This window comes from Delphinus delphis, chromosome X, assembly GCF_949987515.2.
Source record: "Delphinus delphis chromosome X, mDelDel1.2, whole genome shotgun sequence".
Classification (NCBI taxonomy): domain Eukaryota; kingdom Metazoa; phylum Chordata; class Mammalia; order Artiodactyla; family Delphinidae; genus Delphinus; species Delphinus delphis.
Window position 1 is genome coordinate 1,709,822 of NC_082704.1, and position 21,319 is coordinate 1,731,140.

Sequence of the window (21,319 nt, forward strand, 5' to 3'; positions counted from 1 at the left end):
ATGCGAGGCTATCGTTCCCGAAGGGAAGGCGTCACCTTACACTTGAGTCCTTGCGACGTCCCTGTTATTACGGGGATGCTCTCTCAACTACCTGATTTTGAACAAAACAGTGCTGCTTGAGGACAAGACCCATTAGCCTGAAACAAACCCCATTCGACGCTAGTATTGGATATGCCTGGGAGTCACCAGATTGAATTGGTTTAAGAAAAAAGGACACAAAAGAAATTTAACTCAGATTCAGTACTTCTTCTTAAGAGTATGACCTCACAAGGACAAGTCTTCGATGCTTTAAAAAAGCCTTTTAAAGGTCATTAAAAAAAAGGAAAACCTTAAGTGGTTGCATTGTACAGCTACAGAATAAATTAGAAAACGACAACCATCATTCTAATGTTACATGAACCTGTACTTATGGCTTGGGAGGCGCTTTCTAGTGAGACCCTTGTGCAGGGATTGTCACAGTGCTACGTGGCACATAGTTCGGATGGATGGAAGTCATTGGATGTGTGCTTTGAAAATGATGACTCCAAAGGGCCTCTGAGGTTGGTGAAGACGGTGAGGTTAGAAATGCATACGAGGAATTAGGATAAAAAGATCTCATGGAGTGGAGCTAGGGAGAAAAGGAATCTTTTCTAAATTAATATATTATTCTATATAATATGTGATTTACAATATGTATGTAGAACTAAATTAATAAATTAAATATTATAAGACATTTGATTATTCTATTTACAACCCTAAAAATTTATAAATTCAAGTAGGCCAAAAAAGTTTGGGGCGATCGATCTTCTGTTGGGGAAAGTCGGGATCACATTCTGTGGACACCATCATTGAATAGCTCTGGGTCTCAGTTTCCTTGAAGGGGGAGCTTGCAGGAGAGGACCAAGCATCCTGAGCTCCACCCCCACGTCCGGGTTTCTCTTCTCTCGTTCTCCAATTCAAGGCCTGTGCATTTAAATACCTTGAAGGTACTCGATTCCAGCTGAACCAGCCAAAACTCAATCAAAATGGTAGAAGCTACTCTCGATAGGCAAGATGGGAAACACAAACACTTATAAATTGCTGGTGGCAGTATAAATTGGTTTCAACCTTTCTGAAGAGAAAATATATAAGCGCTACAAAACTGTTCATCTCCTTTGACCCTGCCCTCCCCCTCTAGGGCCCCGGGCCCCGAGGGGATCCGCTGCCGGCCACGGGGCCGCGGGCCTTCCCTACTCGCGGTGGGTCGGTTGATGCTTCTGCAGCGCGGACCGCCTCTTGAACACGCGGCCACACTCGCTGCACTCGCAGCGTCTTGCCCCGCTGTGGGTCCTCCGATGGCGACTCAGGCCGGAGCTCCGGCGGAAGGCCTTCCCGCACTTGTCGCACTCGTAGGGTTTCAGTCCGCTGTGGATGCGCCGGTGTTTGATGAGGTCGGAGGGCCCCCGGAAGGCCTTGCCGCAGTCGCCACACGCGTAGGGCCGCTCCCCGGTGTGGATGCGCTGGTGCTCCAGGAGGCTGGAGCTCTGCCGGAAGGCCTTCCCGCACTGGCTGCACTCGTACGGCTTCTCGCCCGTGTGGATCCGCCGATGCTTGGTGAGCTCTGAGCTCCTCCGGAAGAGCTTGCCGCAGTGGGGGCAGCCGTAGGGCTTGGCCCCGCTGTGGATGCGCTGGTGCTCGGCCAGGCCGTTGACCCCTCGGAAGGACTTGCCGCAGTCGTCGCAGTCGAAGGGCAGGTGGCCGGTGTGCATCCGCTGGTGCTTGAGAAACTCCTGGCGATCCAGGAAATCCCTGCCACACGTCTTGCAGGCAAAGGGTTTCTCCGAAGTGTGCAGCTTCTGATGGCGAAAGAGGTGGGTGTTGACTTTGAAGGAGCGGCCGCATTCCTCGCAGTCAAAGGGCTTCTCGCGGCTGTGGACGCGCAGATGCTGACTGAGGCCCGCGTTCTTCTTGAACCTTTTCCCACATTCTTCACACTCGAAGGGCTTCGCCTCCCTCTCCATTTGCTCCCTCTTCTCCACGGCCTCGTCAAGGGCCCGGCTGGGGCCCGGCCGGGGCTCTGCCGCCACGTGGCTCTTCCGGTGCTCGTTGAACTCAGACACCCCGCGAAAAGCCTGCCCGCAATCGCCGCACTCCCAGCCCTTTTCCTCACTGTGAATTCGCTGGTGCTGCACGAGGAGGACCTTAAGCCGAAAGGCATCCCCACACTCTTTACACGCAAAATGATGTTCTACAGGCAGATTCTGGGGGCTCCCTCCCCTCCCCTCAGAGTCCCCGTTCTGTTTGACCTCAGGGCTGTGCTCGCTGGCCGTCGGGGAGCTCGTGGACGCCATCTCCTGTGACTGGGCGACTTCACCCATCCTCGGCGGCTGGGTCACCCAGATGCTTTCTGAAATGAAAACCACAAGACACTGCACTCTGCCGAGGCGGAAGGAAGGAGGTTACTCTCCTCTGTCAACAATCACTTTCCTCCTGAGACAGCCGCCGAGCACCGGGCCTGGGGCCACTGGGGCGGGATGGCGGCTCCCCGCCCAGCTGGAAACCAGCGCGGGAGATGGAAGGGGCATAAGGGCCCGATTGCTGGGCTCCCTGTCAAGGTGATTGAGGGGGAGGCCCGCCACTCCCACCCCAAGGGCTCACCTGGGCCTCCCCAATGATGCCCTGACATTTCTTCAGGTTTCTTTTTTACTCACCTGAATGCTCAGCTCGGTCCACGCGAGGGGATGGGTCTGACTTGCACCAGGTGAGAGACCAAGTCAGGATTCAGAACAGGAACTCCTGCTTGCGGAAAAGGAAACAAGCTACGGCAGCAGCCAGAGATGACATCAGGATCGAGGAGGAATGGCTCAGGGCCTTTGAAGGGGAGAGCCTTTCAATCCCCAAAGGCTGGGTTGGCTGTTCCCTTAGGCAAGTCATTCCTCCATTTAAAATGCCTTTCCCAACAGTCGGCTCCTTCCAGGGGCTGTGGATGAAGCGCGCTCTGGGCCCATCTGGGTGCCAGTTTGTCTTCCTGAGGAGCTGATCCTCCCTCTCCCCCATCCGCCCTCCTCAAGGTCTGCACACTGAACTTGGGGTTCTTCCATAACTGTCAAAGCTGACCCCTGGCAGTCTCTCCTCCGAAGAAGCCTCCCCACCTCCCCACGTGCAGCCCCTGATGGTGCAAAGGAGCTTGCTACGTCAACCTCTCTCAACGGTAAACTACGGTAAAGTCGCCATGAAATTTATATAACTTGTGGGTTAAAAAAGTATTTAATTAGGTGGCATAGGAAGGGTGGGAGGGAGGGAGATGCAAGAGGGAAGAGATATGGGAACATATGTATATGTATAGCTGATTCACTTTGTTATAAAGCAGAAACTAACACACCATTGTAAAGCAATTATACTCCAATAAAGATGTAAAATAAGTATTTAATGCTAGTGGCTAGTTTGTTCTAATTTCTTTCCCAATGAAAGACTGAGGGGGCTTCTTTCCATGCCATTAGGAGTGGGGAGGGACACCCGCTACTTTGAGATGTCGGGTGTAGCAGACCCTCTGTATCTCCTCACAGCCCATTCCCAAGGAGCATAAGCCCCTGGAAGGTGAGCTTGTGGAACGCTATGCCAGGTGCCCCTTATCCTACTCCCAGCTTCGTAGGACCGTGAAGCTGGTGGCAAAGCTTGTGGAAGGGCTGGGGGCATCCTTACCCACAGAGGTCACATTCCTTCAATATGCCGGTGTCCTCTGCTCAGGATCTAGCCTCAGCCACTCCCTTTGAGGAGGTACTGTGCCACGTCACCAAATGTCACCGGATCCTGAAAGAATTCCCAGGGATAATCTGTCCTTCCATCCACTCTAGAATGAGGCAAGGGCAGCACCACTAACCCCAGGGATGAGAGGTGAGAGTCTGAAGTGAGCGTGCATTGCTAACATGGAAATGTAACTACAAGCCTCAAGAAGTGCTAGAAAGAGAACCTGACCACGTACCAAGAGACCTGGGCCGTGGCCCTGGCTCCCACTGTCCTCCCAAGGGACTTCAGTTCAATCGCTTTCCTGGATTGAAACGCAGCTCCCCCATCAGTACGATGGGAATTACAAGCCCAGCAGGCAACCATTCCTTGGCAGACTCCCGGGAGAGAAGCAGAGAGAGGGAGGGAAGGCAGCAGGGGGGTTCAGGCCCTGCTGTGTGTCATGCTGGGGCAAGAGGCAGAGTCCAAGGCCAGAATCAGGGAGCAGTGACAGATTCCCAAGCCAGACTGAAGGAAGCACAGCTCACCTGGGCCTCCAGCACCCCAAGGGGGCCTGCCAGGACTTGCTTTCCCAGGAATCCATCTTGTGGAAGGGCAAGACCCTGTGGGGCAGGCAGAGCTAAGGAAAGTGAAAAGAGCCGTGAGTGACAGCAGCCCTGCCTCTGGGTCCCGTGGGATGAGACTGGTGATTTCCTTTTCCCCTGTTTTAAATTTTCTTGAGTCTCCTCTTGCACAGAGGCTGAATGACAAGCCAGAGCACGGATATACCTAACAAAATGCATCCCAAACAGTGGGGAAAGTGGGCTGGCAGAGAACTGATACAGGCAGGCCAGAGGGAACCCACACAAGACAAATGAATGTTAGCCCAGGCACAGGCAGGAGAAGACAAACTCAGACCAAGAGCCAGTGGCAGGGAGACTGGCTCTCAGAGACAGGTCGGCCACAGGCCTCCTAGCAGTAGGCCTTGTAGAGTTCAATGCTCACACTGCACAGGAAGGAAGCATCCCCAAAAGAACATCAGAAGAAATAACTAGGAAGTGAGAGATCCTTCTCACCTTGGTAGGGGCAACAAAAAACCAGACTGGGCTACTGGAGGGAAGAGACATAACAGAGCAGGAGTCAGGGCTTCCTGACTAGCAGTAAGGCCGTCTAAAGGCCACACTCCACCCCACCGAAACAGTTCACCAGGTGACAGCTTGCAGACAAGAATGTTTCTGTGATATATTTGACAAAATGAAAAGTTGAACAAAATACCTGGAAAAAGACACCTCCAAAAAAAACAAAAGATCTTCAAAGACTAAGTTGCTAAAAAAAGGATCTGAACCACATGTGTAAGTTGCCGCTGTCTTTTGGATCCCACCACAGGCGTGCATGCAGCGCAGGCCTCCCACTTCAGTGAGTTCACAGAAACAGGAACACAGTTCCTATTCTGAGGTCAGGTCAATTCGGCTCACAGTTATATGAAAAGGAAGCATTTTTACACTAGCTCAAGGAGTACAGAACCCAGATACTCCAGAAATACTTTTACATAAAATTAGATGTTATATTAAAAGGGTTGGACAGAGACTTCCATTTCTGGCCATGATGGAGTAACAAGGAACAGATTTAATGTCGTGCCATAAATAAGTAGAAAACTGGACAAAATAGATGTGAAACAACAGTGTTTAGATATTGGACAGCAGGCAGCACAGGATCATGATCCTGGAGAGAAGAGAAACAAATGAGGGGAGCTTTATCAGTGGCCCAGATCTCTTCCTGGAGGCAATTTGCAGATTGAGAGTATAGGGAAGGGGAACCCAAGCAGAGCTTGGTGGCTTTATCATCAACACAGACCAGCGTTCAGGGAAGCTGAGGCAGAAGAGAGTTCCAGAAAGGAGGGAGCCATACAGAAAAAAAGAGCTCCAAAAAATCTGTCCAAGGCTCCCCTTTAGTCTTTCTTAACTACTAAGCCATGCATGCATAGAGTGAAACTCCCAAAGACTAGGAAAAGAATGACCAGGAAGCTGTAAGTTCAACAATTCCTAGGACACACAAAGGTAGGGAGATGTTCAGGGTCTAACCAACCAGAGCAGGGAGTCCTCAGTGATCACGTGGGGTAGTCAGTAGAGAATCAGAGGGGCCATACCTTAGTAGTAGGACTGATCTATTCCCTGGAGCCACAGCCACCCTGGATCTGCTCTAGAAAAACTTGAAAGTAGGCCTTGAAGGGATGAAACTATTCCACAAATAACTACCTCCCAAAACAAAGTCCAACAATTTTCACAGTGAAACAACAAAATCCAGACACTCAACAACATAATCTCTACAATGTTCAACATCCAATAAAAAATTAAGTAAATGTCAAGAAGCAGGAAAATGTGACTCATGGAAAGGAAAATAATGTCAATAGAAACACTCAGAAATGATCACTGACGGAACTCACAGGCAAGGATAACAGCTAGTTTAACAATGTATAAGTATTTAAAGAAAAACAGGAACATAATAAATGAAATGGATGATATAAACAAGAACCAAATGGGACTTACTGAGGTAAAAACTGTAATATTTAAAATGAAAATTTCATTGGATGTGATTAACAGCAGATTAGACACAGCCCTCTCCTCCCTAAAAAATTAGAAAATTTGAAGACACAGCAATAGAAATTATCCCAAATTTAGATCAGAAAGAAAAACATATTTAAAAAACAGAGTCTCAGTGACTTGAGGATAACAGAAAGTGGTCTAACGCATATGTAACTGGAATCTGAGAAGATGAGGGAAAAGAGGAGGGAGATAAAAGTATTATTGAAGAAATAATGGTTAAAATGTATTGTTTTCTAAATTTGATGAAACCTAGATCCAAGAAGCCCAATTACCCCCTAGCAAGTCTAAACAAACAAACAAAATGAAAAAAAAAAACCCAACAACCCCACACATGTACACTAAGACACATCATAATCATATTGCTGAAAACTAGTGATAAAGAGAAAATCTTAAAGCAGCCAGAGGGAAAAAAAGATGTTGTATACAGAGAAGCAAAGATAAGAATAGCTGCTAACTTCTTATGAGAAAATGTGCAAGCCAGAAAACAACTGAATGACATTTTTAAAGTGCTAAAGGAAAAAAAAAAAAAACATGTCAACCGAGACTTCTATATTCAGGGAAAGTATCCTTCAAAAATAAAGGCAAAATAAAAACTTTTTTAGACAGAGAAAAGCTGAAAGAATCTGTTACCAGCAGACCTGTACTACAAGATATATTAAAGAAAGTTCTTCAGGTGAAGGGAAATGATACCAGATGGAAACTTGGATCACAAAGGAATGAAGAACATCAAGAATGTAAATATGTGCAGAAATATAAACACCTTTACCTCCTCTCATTTTTAAATCTTTAAGAGATAACTGAACATTTAAAGCAAAAATAATAAGGTAGTGCAGGGTTTATAACATATGTAGAAATAAAATGTACAACTGTGTGCTTTACAAAGCCCTCCAAGACTCTGATGCATGCCAGTAGTGGAGATAAAATACAGTTCTAAAAACTAATCCAAAAGAAGAAAGGTAAAAAACACAAAGGAAAAAGAACATATGGGGCAAATGGAAATAAATACCAAGAGGCAAATTTAAACACAACCATATGGATAGTTAAATTAAATATAAATGGACTAAACACACCAGTTAATAGGCAGAGATCATCAGATTGTATTTTTTTTAAAAAAAAAATGAGACTCAACTGTATGCTGTCAACAAGAAACTTTAAATATAAAGAGTTTAAATGTAAAGACAGAGATAGGTTAAAAGTAAAAGGATGGAAAACAATATACTATAACCAACAGGAAGAGTCTCAATAACCCCAACGTCATAAAAACATGAGGGAGACCTTTCTGAAGAATCCTACAACTCAGAGCAGGAAGAAGACTGGAGAGCTTAAGTATAAAATCAATTGGTGGTAAGAGACAAGAAAAAAAACAGAAAACATTTAAAAAGTAAATGAAAATGAAAAAAAAAATCAACAGGTGGCCAATGCAGAATGACACACAGCAGATTACAAAAATTTGAATCCTCCTTCAAAGAAGATTATACACAGACAGTAACTGTTTATTAAAAAAATCCAAAGAGGGTAGGAGAAGGGAAGAGAACGGTATATATTTATGTTTTAGGAGAAAAAAGGAATAAACTGAGAGTGACTCACAGTGAATGAGCACATCGAGACTGCAGTGTGCACCACCCTGGGGTAGAGTCCAGGTCTAGAAAGGTCTTCTGCTTTCTGTTTCTGTAATGAATTTTTAGTAACCAAACTGCATTTCTTTGGCAATCAGAAAGGAACAACAATTTTAAAAGATTTCAGTTGACTCTGGATAAGAAAGACGCTCAGCATGTGAGAGGACAGGGCTAATGCCAAGGAGACAACAGGGAACTGCCCCTGAAGCTGGGCAACATCCCGAGGTGCCCACACAGGCAAGGCAGGCACAGAGGACCAGGGCTGGCAGGAATATGTGGGCAGTCCTAGAAAGCTTAGAGGCAGGTCCATGAGGTTGTCACTTCCTGGGATCATCCCCCCAAGCTATCAGAACCATGACAGGTGTGAGCAGAAGGCCTTCTTTGGCCCCAGTGTCCACGGAAACTCTACTTCCATCTTTAAGTAGCTGGCAGCACAGGTGCTCCCCAGTGTGTGAGGGCAGCCCCAGGTGCCCAGCAGCCAAGCCCTCTGTACCCCACTGTCACCCAGGCAGGGCACCCTCGGAGCAGTTGGATTCTTCCTGTTATACATTTGATGTCTGGTTTGACTTTGGCTTCCAATACAAAATGAAATGGTCATAGAGTACTTATACAATTCATTCTAAAAACTTCGCTTCCAATTGACATAGAGGTTTTGTTGCCGAGTAGAATGGAGAGGAGAACATTTCACCTTCACCTCCTGAGGAAGATGGTCTGTTACAAGCCTCATCTCACCACCCTCAGGCCAGAGACCCAAGGCCTTAACGCCCTCCAAGTCCCTGGCTGAGCCCACCAGACCCATGTCTGCACCCCACGTCTCAGTCATTCCTTCCAGACCCTCGGACTTCGTCCAGTCAGAAACATGCCAAGGCAATACCCCTGAGGGCCTCTGAACCTGCCTCAGGTGGCTCCTGCGAAGAACTCGGGCCTCATTCAAGTGTCACCTCCTCCAAATGACTTCACTCTGCAGCCCCATCACGGTTTACTTATAACACTTTTCACTACCTAAAACGTATCCTCCGAAATTGCTTGTTTTTACCTGATTCTCCCTGGGGGAAATGTCACCTGTGACAGGACAGGGCCCTTCTCTTTCTTGGTCACCCCCGAATCCCCAGCATCTGCAGCAGCTCCTAACACTCAGTGGGCATGTGAGAAACTGTGGGGGGAGGGGCGTGTTAAATGCATCAAACTTCCATTAACGGAGCACCTACTGTGTGTTTGGCACTGCGCTTCTCCCTTCACGTAATGTAACTATCGCCACCTACAGTCATTCCCGCCTCCATTTGACAGAGAAGGAAGACACGGATCTGAGAGGTGAACCAACTTGCCTAAGGTCTAGCTCCCAAGATTTGAGACATTTCAAACCACACCAGAAAAGAGAGAAGTAATATGCCACCAGGTAATATCTAACACCAGGCCTTATCCAAAGGCCAGGCAGCCACTGAGTGTCCTTGAAGCCTAATGGTGCGTATGGGTTTAGGGGACTGGCTTTAAATCCTCCCATGAACATGCCATCACAGACCCTCCCTGCGCAATAGATACACATGTCATTCTCTCTCTCTCTCACAGTTTTTCCAAGCCACCCATGTTTAATTGAGCAGGTCCTCCCAAAGTGTTCCCATTTAATTGAGCGGATCCCACCAAAGTGTTTTCACTTGATTGGCATGATTAACTGTCGAAGTCCTGGAGCCGCAACCCCCAAGTGAACTGTTAATTATCCTTTAATTCCTGTGTAGCAACAGGACTGGCTCTTCCTGTACCAGGCTTGCCCAGGGGACTTAACCCAAGTGCACTTCAGATCACTACCCACAGCGACAGAACCCATGGACACACAGAGAACATTTCGAAGGTGCTCATAAAAACGGGAGGGAAAAAGTGAGCCCTGCTTTCACAAAAGGAAGCTAAACTCTGCACAATGAACAAGGTATATCGGGTAAAAGCTTTATGAGACGCAAAGGAAGATCATTAAAAAAGATAATACACATTAATCCCACTGCAGTTAAAAGCAAAATCATCATCAATCCTGAAAACAATCTGATAATTCAGAAGCCGGATTGCCCAACTGCTCCACTTTAAAATGGTGGAACTAATCTGGAAAAGAAACTGCACTCTGTGACAAAAGCGACACATACAGGTGTCTACTGCCTTCCAAAAGTGGACAAAGCAATTCCAGGCACAATATGAAAACCACTGTAGTGCACCCGATGGATACAGAGGGTGAGCCTGACCTTTAATGTGAGGCACTTGCACTCACCATGGAAAAGCATGCCCCAAACCTTGTAAGCGCACTTCTTCACCCAACCGGTAGAAAGACTACGGGAAAACAAATCTCTGCCTCTTAATACAAATATCATCTTCCTTCTTTAAGTGGGATCTGAAGTATAGAGTCTAACGACTATATGCTCCCAGAGAGTGAAGGCCCTATCAAAGCTGACTGCGGATTCCACTCTGGACCTAGCCAAGTGCCACAGACACTGCAGCTGCTTCACAGACACATTTCTGAAAAATCATGCTTCCTAAAACATGAGAGTTCACGTGAGTGAACAAATGTTCCTGAAATGTGCTTTAGATGGCAATGTAAATTTTAACCAACTTATTTAAATCCAATTTTCCATATTGAATCAGAAACATTGAGAACCAAACCAATCATTTCACTTTGACTTGAAAGAACAGAAGTTAACAGCTGAACCCAGTGGAGACAAAAGCCAACAGTTGTCACAAAAAAATAGTGAATAATTAGGTGTATTCTGGTCACCTTTGAGCTCGGGACCCCTCCTTAGGATGTCTCGCTACTAGGAAAGCTCACTTCTGAGCCTGAAAGATCAGTGTTAGACTAATTCCATGGCACAAGTGGCCAAGCCACCTTCTCAGCAGGTGCCATCCTTCCCTGGGCAGTGGGGGCGGGGAGAGGGAGCAAGGCCACCCAAACTAGACCAATCTGGCAGCTTCCAGAAACTTCAAAGGGGTGCCAGAAACACCTGGACTCCCTGGAGCATCTAGATAAGGACCTGAAAGGGAATGTCCTCAGGCCCCAGAAGACAACAGGTGTCTCCTGGTGTGCATTTCAGTTCTGGGCCGGAGCAAAAATGCCCTGGAGGGAATCTTTACGGGTCACACGAGAGACTGCACTCGATCACCCGATTCAGATGGGCGCCTTCAGCGCCCTCTCCCACCCCAGCCCTAACCCTAAATCAGCCTATTAATTACCTAGATTCAAAATTCTCCTTACTGGATATCTGTTCTCCCTTGAGTTGTGTTGTTTAGATCGAGAGAACTATCTCTGGGCAGAGATGGTTCAACGACACTGGCATATATAAAAATATAAGTGCTTCCAGAATCGAGAACAATACTTCTCACCATCTTGCGTCCCCATGGGGTCTTCTAACAGCATGGCCAGCTTTAAGGCCAGCAGACATGGTCTATAAACATCCAGACTTGCCCCAAAGAGAGATGCAGGGATGGCATCATGTCTCGGAACAATTCTGAGCGATTAGTCAGGCAGGTAAGATCCCACCTGTTGGACTGAAATAATTTGGGGGGACAGAAGCAGACTTGGGTACTCCTTCCGGGAACATGTCTTTTTGGGTCATGAGTGCTCAACCAAAGGACAGGCTGTGAGACTGAACACACTGCTGAGACCCCAATCCACCTGAGTCAGGCAAGCCTGGGAGCCTAAGCCGAGCCCCTGGGCTGGAGCTGGGCTTAGCCTTCGGCAGCTCTCCACCCGTCCCGCCAGGATGTGGCTGCAAAGGCCCCATTTGGGCCCACCCTGTACTGTGCAAATGCACTGCTACTAGAAGTGAATCCTAAAGGGCCAAAAGAGAGGGTGTTTCACCAGGAAAGTCTGTTTCTCTCGGGATGTTTGCGTCTGTGTGTGCCTTTTTCTGTGTGCGTGGGTGGGAGGCATCTGTCTCCGTCTTCCCCGTTTTCCTGTCTCTCTGCCTGGGCACCTGTCTCTCTCTGTTTAGGTTTCCTTTTTCTTTGCCTTCTATAAAAAGCCAGAAGGTAGACCAGAAGGGGATTTTGTAGTGTTTGTTGTACTTAATTGAGGGAAGGTTTATGTTCCCATTTCCCCAAGAAGACGCATGCTCTCTTACTGAAAATCAAAATAAATTTTAAGTATAGCTTCGTTTAAGTCACACTGCCCAGGATATGAACGATTCTAAATGGGGGTGGGGGAATGCTGTGCAAATCCCAAGGGGCCCTGGGCAGTTGGGGAGCCCAGGCAGGTTAGGGCCAGGGTTGGATGGGTGGGTTAGAACCCTGGCCTGGGGTTTCCTAAGAACTCAAGGGACAGAGCAGCTGGTGTAGGTGGGGATGAGAAATCTGCATTTTCAACTAGCACTCAGGAAACTGGGATGCTGCTCTGTGCCTGGTTAGCACTGGGCCCGTCTAGGATCTGGAGGTTTCCTCACCCCCAGGGCTCATCAGACAGGACTCTGGCCCATGAGCCTCCTGAACGGGATCCCACTCTCTGTGCTGACTGTCAGATTTCTGCGAAGAGAATTCACAGTTTCTAGTGATTTTCTAAGGGGTCTCCTCACCCAAAGAAGGCTGAAAATCACTGTTCGATAGGATTCTAAATGTAGATCCTAAGGCATTTGGGGGGAATGGATTGGACTGTGTCAGGCACTGTGCAAGCTGCTTCTACTTAAAGGCCCAGGGCGGGAGGGAGGGTGGGGGATGGGGCGAGGCAGCGTTAGTACCCAGAGGGGGTGCTGTTCTAGCAATCCCATCTGAAATCCTTCGGTAAAGGAAAAATGTCGGGTCTGAGGTTGAAGAGGAAATATTTCACTGACCAAGGAGACTGAAGGGGGCTGGTGGCCCCCAGCTGGGCCAACGTTGGCTGGAGGGTGTCAGTTGGAACAGGGTGGGACCTCCGGGAAGAGGGCCAGGATTCTGGCGGGGTTGGTGTTTGAAAGGGACCATGGGCTTCGGGCAGCAGGCGACTGTGTGGGGGGGAGGATGGAAAAAGACATGTAATTAATCACCCAAATATAGACTAGAGGAGGCAGCAAAGGAGTTTAAGGGGGGGCACTGGAGCGGGTGATGGTGGCCCCAGAAGGGCGACAGAAAAAGCACTGTTCAGATCGAGGGCCTTGAGCTCGTTTTCACCCAGCAAGGGCTGCCCCTCCCCCTCCTTCACAGCATTTGGGCTCTAGGCTGCCCCCCCATCCTCCCCGACAAGCTGACGCTCGACCCCCACCCAAAAGGAAAGGAGAGACTCCGCCAGCAGGAAGTCCCCAGTACACCTACCCCGCGTCTCCGACTGCTGTTCAGCCCCTCCCCCAGACTGGGGAAAAGCCCTTTAACACCTCCCAACGCCCCCTCCCACTTGGCCTCCTCTGCACTTGGGGTGGGGGCCCCCTCTTCCCATAGCGACCGGTTCCCATCCCTTAGCGTCACCCCAAAAGCAGCGTAGGCCTCAGCACGTCCAGCGATTCCCGCCCCTAACCGTCGCCCCCTGTCCGCCGCGGGAAGGCCTTCGGCCTCTTCGTACCCGCCATCCCGGACCCATCTCCCACTCCACCTGGCCCCAGGGCCGAGCAGCTTCCCGCGGGAACAGAGACGCCCCCCAACAAAGCTTGGCCGCCCCCTGCCCCCCCACCGCACACTTTCTGGAACACTCACCCCAGTCCTGCACACTCTCCTGGGCCGTCCCCTGCACATCCTCCCGAGGCCCAAACGATCACCCGGGACTCGCACATTCATCCGCGACTCCCAGCACATCCTCTGGCGGCCCGCGCGCTCATCCCGGCCCCGCACACCCTCCCGGGCTCCGCACACCCTCCCGGGCTCCGCGCACATCCTCTTGTGGCCCGCACGCTCACCTCGGCCCAGCGGCTGCCAACGCGCGGTCCTCGGCGGAGCGGCGCTGGCGCGGCCCAGGCCCGGCGTGGCAGGAAGCGCCACGGAGCCGCCAGCACCCGGCTGAGCCCAGCAGCCCCACGGCGCGTTTCCGGAGCCGCGGGCGCCGCCGTGGGTAGTGGGAGAGCGAGGCCCCACCCTGGCTCCGGCCCCGCCCGGCCCGCCGGTCTCGATTGGCCCAGAGAGGGGGCGGGGCTGGAAGGGGGCGTGGCCGAGCCCTGGGTGGGTGGGTCAGGCCAGACCACAGGGGAGCTACGCGTTGGGGCCAGGTGCTCGGGTGGAGGCGGGAGGAGTAAAATGAATGTACTAATGAATGAATGAATGAACTAGCGAATGAACCAACAAGCCCACGAAGGAGGGAACGAAGGAATGGAGAGGACCCCTCCCCCTTGGGCGCCTTTAGGACGGGAATATGGGTGGGGGGATGAGAACGGAGGGCGACGCAGAGCAAAGCCAGCCCCCACTGGAGGGGTCAAAGCGCCTCGCTCAGTCACGGAAGGTGTGAGCTCTCGCCGTGCCAAGCACTGAGAATACAGCTGTGAGCAAAACCAGGCTGCATCCCTGCCCTCAGGGGGCGCGCATTTGGCGCCCAAGAGCTCCTGTGAGTATGTGTTTGTGTGTGGGTGTGTGCGCGCGCGCGCGCCCGCGTGCTCGGGTAAAGGTGGAGGGGAAAGTCATTTGAGTTAATTTCAAAATGGCAGGTCATACTAAGAAGAGAAAAGAACAGGATTCTTGGATAGGGGGTGCTGCAAGTAGTGACAGCCACTTCCAGAGGAATTTCTGCCAGTCAACAAAGATCTCGGAAGCTGCTGCACCCTGCAGTGTGCTAAGCCCATCGATGCTTTCTTGAAGATTCCTGTTTCGTAAGGAATACAATAATAAACAAGGGTCAACAAACAACACACAAGAATGACAAGAACTGTGAAGAACATCAATTAGGGGGGTGTTTGGGAGTGATGGGTGGGTAATTTCAGTGAGACTATGGTTGACATGAGACTTGGATGACAAGAAGGACTGAGCCGTGTGAAGGTTGTTGATAGGAAGAGCATCCACAGGTAAAAGGAATAGCATGTGCAAATTCCCTGTGGTAGGAACCAACTGGGCATATTCTAGGATCAAAAGGAAAATGCTGGAAAGCAGTAAGCCAAGGGAAAAGGAGCCACACTAGCTGGGCACTGAAATTAAGTCTGAAGGACACGGTCTAACTTTTTTGTTCATTTTTTATTAATATACATTTATTGTTTTATTAGTGATAATGATTATAACCAACTTCTTAAATATTCTTGTAACAATTTTATCTGTTAGATGCTACCAACTTTTTTTCTTATTTACCTTCCACATTTTATTATGAAAACTTTGCAACATACAGATCAATTGAAAGATTTGCACGCATATACTAATCACCAATATTCTACAATTAGCATTATGCTACACCTGCTTGATTGCATGGTCATCCTTATTTAACTGATCCATTTCAAAGTATCAGTAAGTCGCAGACATACAAGCACACTTCACCCCTTAACACTTCAGCACGCATAGCATTACCTAGAGATCAATACCTGTTTACTGGGGTTTTTTTTTTTTGTTTTTGGAGGTAAAATTTACATACAGTGAAATGTGCAAGTCTTAAGTGCCCCATGCAGTGACTTTTGACAAATGCATACACCAAGCTCTTGTCAGGATACTGAACATTATCAACACCCCAGAAATCTCCTTTGTGCCCATTCCCAGTCAGCTCCCACCACAATTCCACACAGAGGCAACCGCTGTTCTAAATTTTTTCCATCTTAGATTACTTTCGCCTATTTGAGAACTTCATATGGATGGAATCATATGGTATGTACTATTTTGTGTCTGGTTTCTTTCATTCAGTATGACGATTTTGAGATTTATCTATGTTGTTTAATGTGTTGCTTCTTTCCTTTAATAACTGAATAGTATTCCATTATCTGGATATATTCCAGTTGGTTTTTATTCATTCACCAGTTTATGATCTGGTCTCTTTTCATTTTGGAGTATTATAAATAAAGCTACTGTGAACATTCGTGTACAAGTTTGTGTAGACATATGCTTTCATTTAGTTGGGTAACTACCTAGAAAGGGAATTGCCACATCATAGTAGAGTTGTTTTATGAGAAACTGCCAGAATATTCTCCGAAGTGGTTGTACAATTTATGTTCCCACAGATATGTATGAGAGTTCCTTTTCCTTCCAATCCTCCTCTGTATTTGGGGTTGTAAGCCTTTATTTTTAGCCATTTAAGTGGGTGTGAAGTGGTAACTCATTGTGATTTTAATTATCATCTCCCTGATGACTAATCATGTTGCGTGTGATGTTTTTATGTGTCTGTTCAAATAGCTTGCCCACATTTATGCGTTATTTGTCTTTTTATTATTTACTTGTAGGTGTATTTTTTTTAAAAAAAACAGCTCTTTTGAGGTATATTTGACAAACAATAACCTGGACATGTTTAAGCTGTACTATCTGATAAGGTTTGACATGTATATATATGTTCATGAAACCACCACCACAATCAAGGCAATTAAAGATATCCATTACTCTCAAAGTTTCCTTGTGTCCTTTTCTCTTATCTTGTCTTCTTCCTCTTGTCCTCAAGCAACCACTGATCTGCTTTCTCTCACTATAGGGTGGTTTGCATTTTCTAGAGTTTTATGTAAATGGAATCGTATAATAAGTGTACTTTTGTATCTGGCTCCTTTCACCCAACAAAATTATTTTGAGATTTATCCATATTGTTGTATGTATCAACAGTTCACTCCTTTCTATTGCTGAATAATATTCCATTGCATTAACGTACCATAATGGGTTTATTCATTCATTGGTTGATGGACATTTGGGTAGTTTCCAGTTTGGGGCAACTATAAATAAAGCTTCTATGAACATTTGTGTACAAACCTTTATATGGACATACATTTCCTTTTACCTTGGGTAAATACCAAGGAGTGGTATGGCTAGATAATATAGTAGAGGTATGTTTAACTTTCAAAAAAACCTACGAAATCGTTTTCCAAAATGGTTGTACCATTTTACATTCCCACCAACAGTGTAGGAGAGCTCCAGTTGTTTCCTATCCTTGTCAATACTTGGTATAGCCAGTCTTAATTTTAGCCATGCTGATAGGTATGTAGTGTAATCTCATTATGATTTTAATCTGAACTTCCCTGACTAGTGATATTGATGTCAGCCATCTGTTACTCTTCTTTGGTGAAGTGTCTACTTAAATCTTTTGCCCATTTTACAGTGTTATTATCAGGTTGTTTGTCTTCTTATTAAGTTGCAAACGCTCTTTATATATTCGGAATACAAGTCTTTTGTCAGGTATATGCTTTGCAAACATCTTATCCTGGTCTGTAGCTTGTCCTTTGAAGAGCACAAGTTCTAAATTTTGATGAAGTTAAATTTATCAATCTGCTCTTTTATGGATTGTGATTTTGGTGTCATATCTAAGACATCTTTGTCTAACCCAAGGTCACAAAGATCTTGTTTTCTTTTAAAAGTTGTATGGGTCTAGGTTTTATATTTACTTAGGTTTCTGATCCATTTTGAGTCAATTTTTGTGTGTTTTGTGAGATATGGGTCAAAGTTCATTTTTGTGCATGTGGATATCCAATTATTTCATCATCATTTGTTGAAAAGACTATCTCTACTGTAATTTTTTGCCTATATCAAAGATCAGTTTTCCAGAAATTTGTGGATTCAGGGCTGTCTATACTGTTCTATTGATGTATTTTCTATCTTTATACCAATAACATGAAGCTTTGATTAGTGTTTTGTAATAATCTTTGGAATCAGATAGTGTAAGTTCTATAACTTTGTTCTCAGTGTTGTTTTAACTAGTCTAGGTTTTTTTGCATTCCCAAAAATGGGATTTGGGGATTTTGATCGGTACTGGTTTAAATTCTGTAGATCAATTTGGAGAGAATTGACATCTTTTCACCAATATTGAGTTCTTTGAGCCATAAACTAGGTCTCTCTCCATTTATTTTGGTCTATAGTTTCTCTCACCAATATTTGGCATTTTTCAATGCACTGTTCTTTCATATCTTTTGCCAGATTTGCTCCTAAGTACTGCACATTTTTGATGCTATTGTGAGTGGTATTGTTTTTAAAAGTTTTAATTTCTGATTGATCATTGCTAGCATATAGGAATACAATTGATTTTTGTATATTGATCTTATATCCTGCAGCCTGCTAAACTCCCATATTAGTTCTAGCAACTTTTCTATAGATTCCATTGCATTTTCTAAATAGATAATCTTGTCATGTGTGAACAAAGACAGTTTACTTCTTCCTTTCCAGTCTGGATGCTGTTTACTTCTTTTCCTTGCCTAATTTCCCAGGCTTGAACCTCCAACACAGTGTTGAATAGAAAGTGTAAGAGTGGGGCTTCCCTGTCTTCATTCTGATTTTAGGCGGAAAGCACTCAGTCTTTCACCACTAAGGACGATGTTAGCTGTAGGTTTTTTTATAGATGTCAGTTATCAGGTTGAGGAAGTTCCCTTCTATTCCTAGTTTACTGGGAGTTTTTTAATTTTATTTTATCATGACTGGATGTTGGATTCTGTCAAATGTTTTTTCTGCATGTATTGAGAATATTGCTGTAGTCAGAATGTATCCCCCCGCCCCCCCCCCCAAAATCATATGCTGAAATCTTAACTCCCAAAGGTGACGGTATTAGGAGGTGGGGCCTTTGGGAAGTATTTAGGTCCCAATGGGATCAATGCCCTTATAAAACAGGCTCCAGAGATGCCTTGCTCCTTTGGCATGTGAGGACCTAGCAAGAAGTTGCTGGCTATTAACTAGGAAGCGAGCCCTCACCAGGGTACAACCATGTTGGCACCTTGATCTTGGACTTCCAGCCTCCAGAACTGTGAGAAATGAATTTCTGTTGTTTATCAGCCACACAGTGTGTGGTATTTTGTTATACCAGCCTGAATAGACTAAGAGATATGTCATATTGTTTTTATTTTTGTTAATCTGCTGAGTTATGTTGATAAAATTTCAAATGTTTAAACTAAACTTGTATTCTTATTATAGACTACTTAGTCATAATATGTTATCATTTTTGTATCTTGTTGAACTCCATTTGCTAAAATTTTGTCTAGAATTTTTGCATGTATGTTCATGAAACACATCAGTCTGTAGTTTTCTTTTATATGATGTCTTTGAATGGTTTTTTGATATAAAGCTAGTGCTGGCCTCATTGAATAAGTTGGAAGTATTCTTTCCTCCTCACGTCTATGGAAGAGTTTGTGTAGTATTGACATTATTTCTTCCTTAAATAATTTGTAGAATTTGATATTCCCGCTTGCATATTTGCTTACATGTGAGGGCAGGCTGCAGAGGATGTCATGCTGGGTGGCTAAAACTTCAGAGACCCAGAGGACACAGTTCAGGGTGACCACAGTGGAGGGAAAGTGAGAAGGAAAACCCTGGACAGGAAAGAACCAGAGGCACGGAACCCAACTTTGGCAGATAAACTCTGCTCAAATCTCTGGTGACACTGGGATGTGTATGCACAGGGCAGACTCTAAGAAAATAACTGAGCAGAGATATCAGATGACGTTCAACATGGGAGACAGAGTTTGGAGTCTGAGTTTAGCTAAGTTAACTGGCTGCTAATGCAGCAGCAGCAGCAACAACAATAACACCTCTTTGGAGAAATATAACAGAAAGCAAGAAGCCAGAGCCACTAGAACACATTATTGACAATGTCCAGGATATGATGCTTAATTACTAGACGAAACAAGAAAATGTGATGACACTCAAGAAAAAAAACATTCAAGGGAAACTGACCCTGATATCATAATTCACAGACAATATTTTCCAAGCAGCTATTATAAATATGCTTAAGGACATAAAGCATGCTCATAATTATATTTTTACAGTGATATATATGCCTCATTAACACATAATATAACAGTATCTACAACTGGTCTACCAACTGTCTAATTTTGAGGTAATGCTATTTTTAGTAAATATTTCTAGATATCTGCAGTAACTATAATGGGATATAGAAATATTTATTTTTGTTGGTGATGAAGTAACATGTACTGCTAATAGTACTGTGGTTTGCTGTCCTCATTCATAATTGAAGGAAATGCTATATTTTAGTTGCTTGAGTAAAAATAAATATGAATTTTCCCCCATCCAAGTTTACAGATTCCTTGAGTTCTTAATGTCAGGTTTAGATCTTAAGGTCACAGATACTATTTTTCCCAGTAAAACCAAAAACCATGTCTGGCATATAATAGGTGCTCAAAAATATTCTTAAATAAATGAATACATCTGTGTTCCAGTCTGGTGGTTAAGGGATTAAAATTTGTTCCCTAGTCTTTCACATCCATCTTAATAATGAACTGAGGGGCTTCCCTGGTGGTGCAGTGGTTAAGAATCCACCTGCCAATGCAGGGGGCACGGGTTCGAGCCCTGGTCAGGGAAGATCCCACATGCCGTGGAGCAACTAAGCCCGTGTGCCACAACTACTGAGCCTGTGCTCTAGAGCCCGTGCGCCACAACTACTGAAGCCCTCATGCCTAGAGCCCGTGCTCTGCAACAAGAGAAGCCACCACAATGAGAAGCCCGCACACCGCAATGAAGAGTAGCCCCCGCTTCCTGCAAAAGCCCGCGCGCAGCAACGAAGACCCAACGCAGCCAAAAATAAATAAATAAATTTATTTAAAAAAATAATGAACTGATATCAAAAGCTACTATTTGATGATTGTTTGCTATGTACCAGGCACTGTTTTATAAATACTATCTCATCTTATTCTTACAATGACCCTGAGGCATGTACTATTATTACTCCCATTCTCTTGTTACAGAAACTGGACCGGGATGGCAGGAGGTCTGCAGGAGACTTTCTGACACCAGCAGGTAACCCCTTTTTCTTGGCATGGAAGGAGAATGATTTAACAGCCTCTCAATAGTACGTTCTAATTAAGTAAGGCATGTTCAGGTCTGTGTTCTCCTTCTCTGATATAGGAAATATCTGGACTTAAAGGTAATCTTTAACATTTTTGTCTGCTTTTAATATTTTTATTAAAACGTTATGGAAAAGCCTCTTCTTCTGTGTCCCGAATAAAGCAAAAGAAATCTATTCTGTCACCAGATGACCACAACTTCTGGTCCGAAAAGTGACTACAGGCTTCAGAGCCTTGGTACTCCAAGCGTAGTCAGGGATCTGCAGCATGGGAGTCACCTAGCTTTCGAGAAACGCAGAACCTCAGTCCCACCCCAGTCCTCCTGAATCAGAACTTTCATTTTTACCAAGATCTACCAGATTTGCAGACTTCCAGTGCGATAACCTGAGCTCCCCCCACGCCGTTCTCTGGAACAGCGAGTTAAGAGTCCCGCGGGCCCCAGGGAAAATATTCCAGTCTTCCTTCTGTGGAAGAAATTTTCTTTGGAAAAGGGCGGGAAGCAGTTTGGGTACTAGGTGGGCAGTACTAGGTGGGTAGTACTAGGCTGTGAAGTCAAGGGAATAATGGGAGAATGTAATCCTTTGAAAGTTTTCGGTCTCTTGGTGAATAC

The 21,319-nt window shown here is 45.9% G+C and overlaps 2 protein-coding genes across 2 annotated transcripts in view; both read right to left on the bottom strand.

Moving 5' to 3' along the window:
• The window catches only part of LOC132418601 (paraneoplastic antigen Ma6E-like), a 302,944-nt gene that overhangs the window by 202,381 nt on the left and 79,244 nt on the right, over positions 1 to 21,319 (bottom strand). The gene's annotated exons all lie outside the window — the stretch shown is intronic.
• On the bottom strand, positions 511 to 3,693 carry ZNF275 (zinc finger protein 275). The gene is made up of 3 exons (XM_060002152.1): positions 3,661 to 3,693; positions 2,670 to 2,754; positions 511 to 2,365 (listed from the first exon to the last, which is right to left on the bottom strand). The coding sequence occupies exon 3, from the start codon at positions 2,334 to 2,336 to the stop codon at positions 1,209 to 1,211; it is 1,128 nt and encodes a 375-aa protein (XP_059858135.1). The 5' UTR covers positions 2,337 to 2,365; positions 2,670 to 2,754; positions 3,661 to 3,693; the 3' UTR covers positions 511 to 1,208.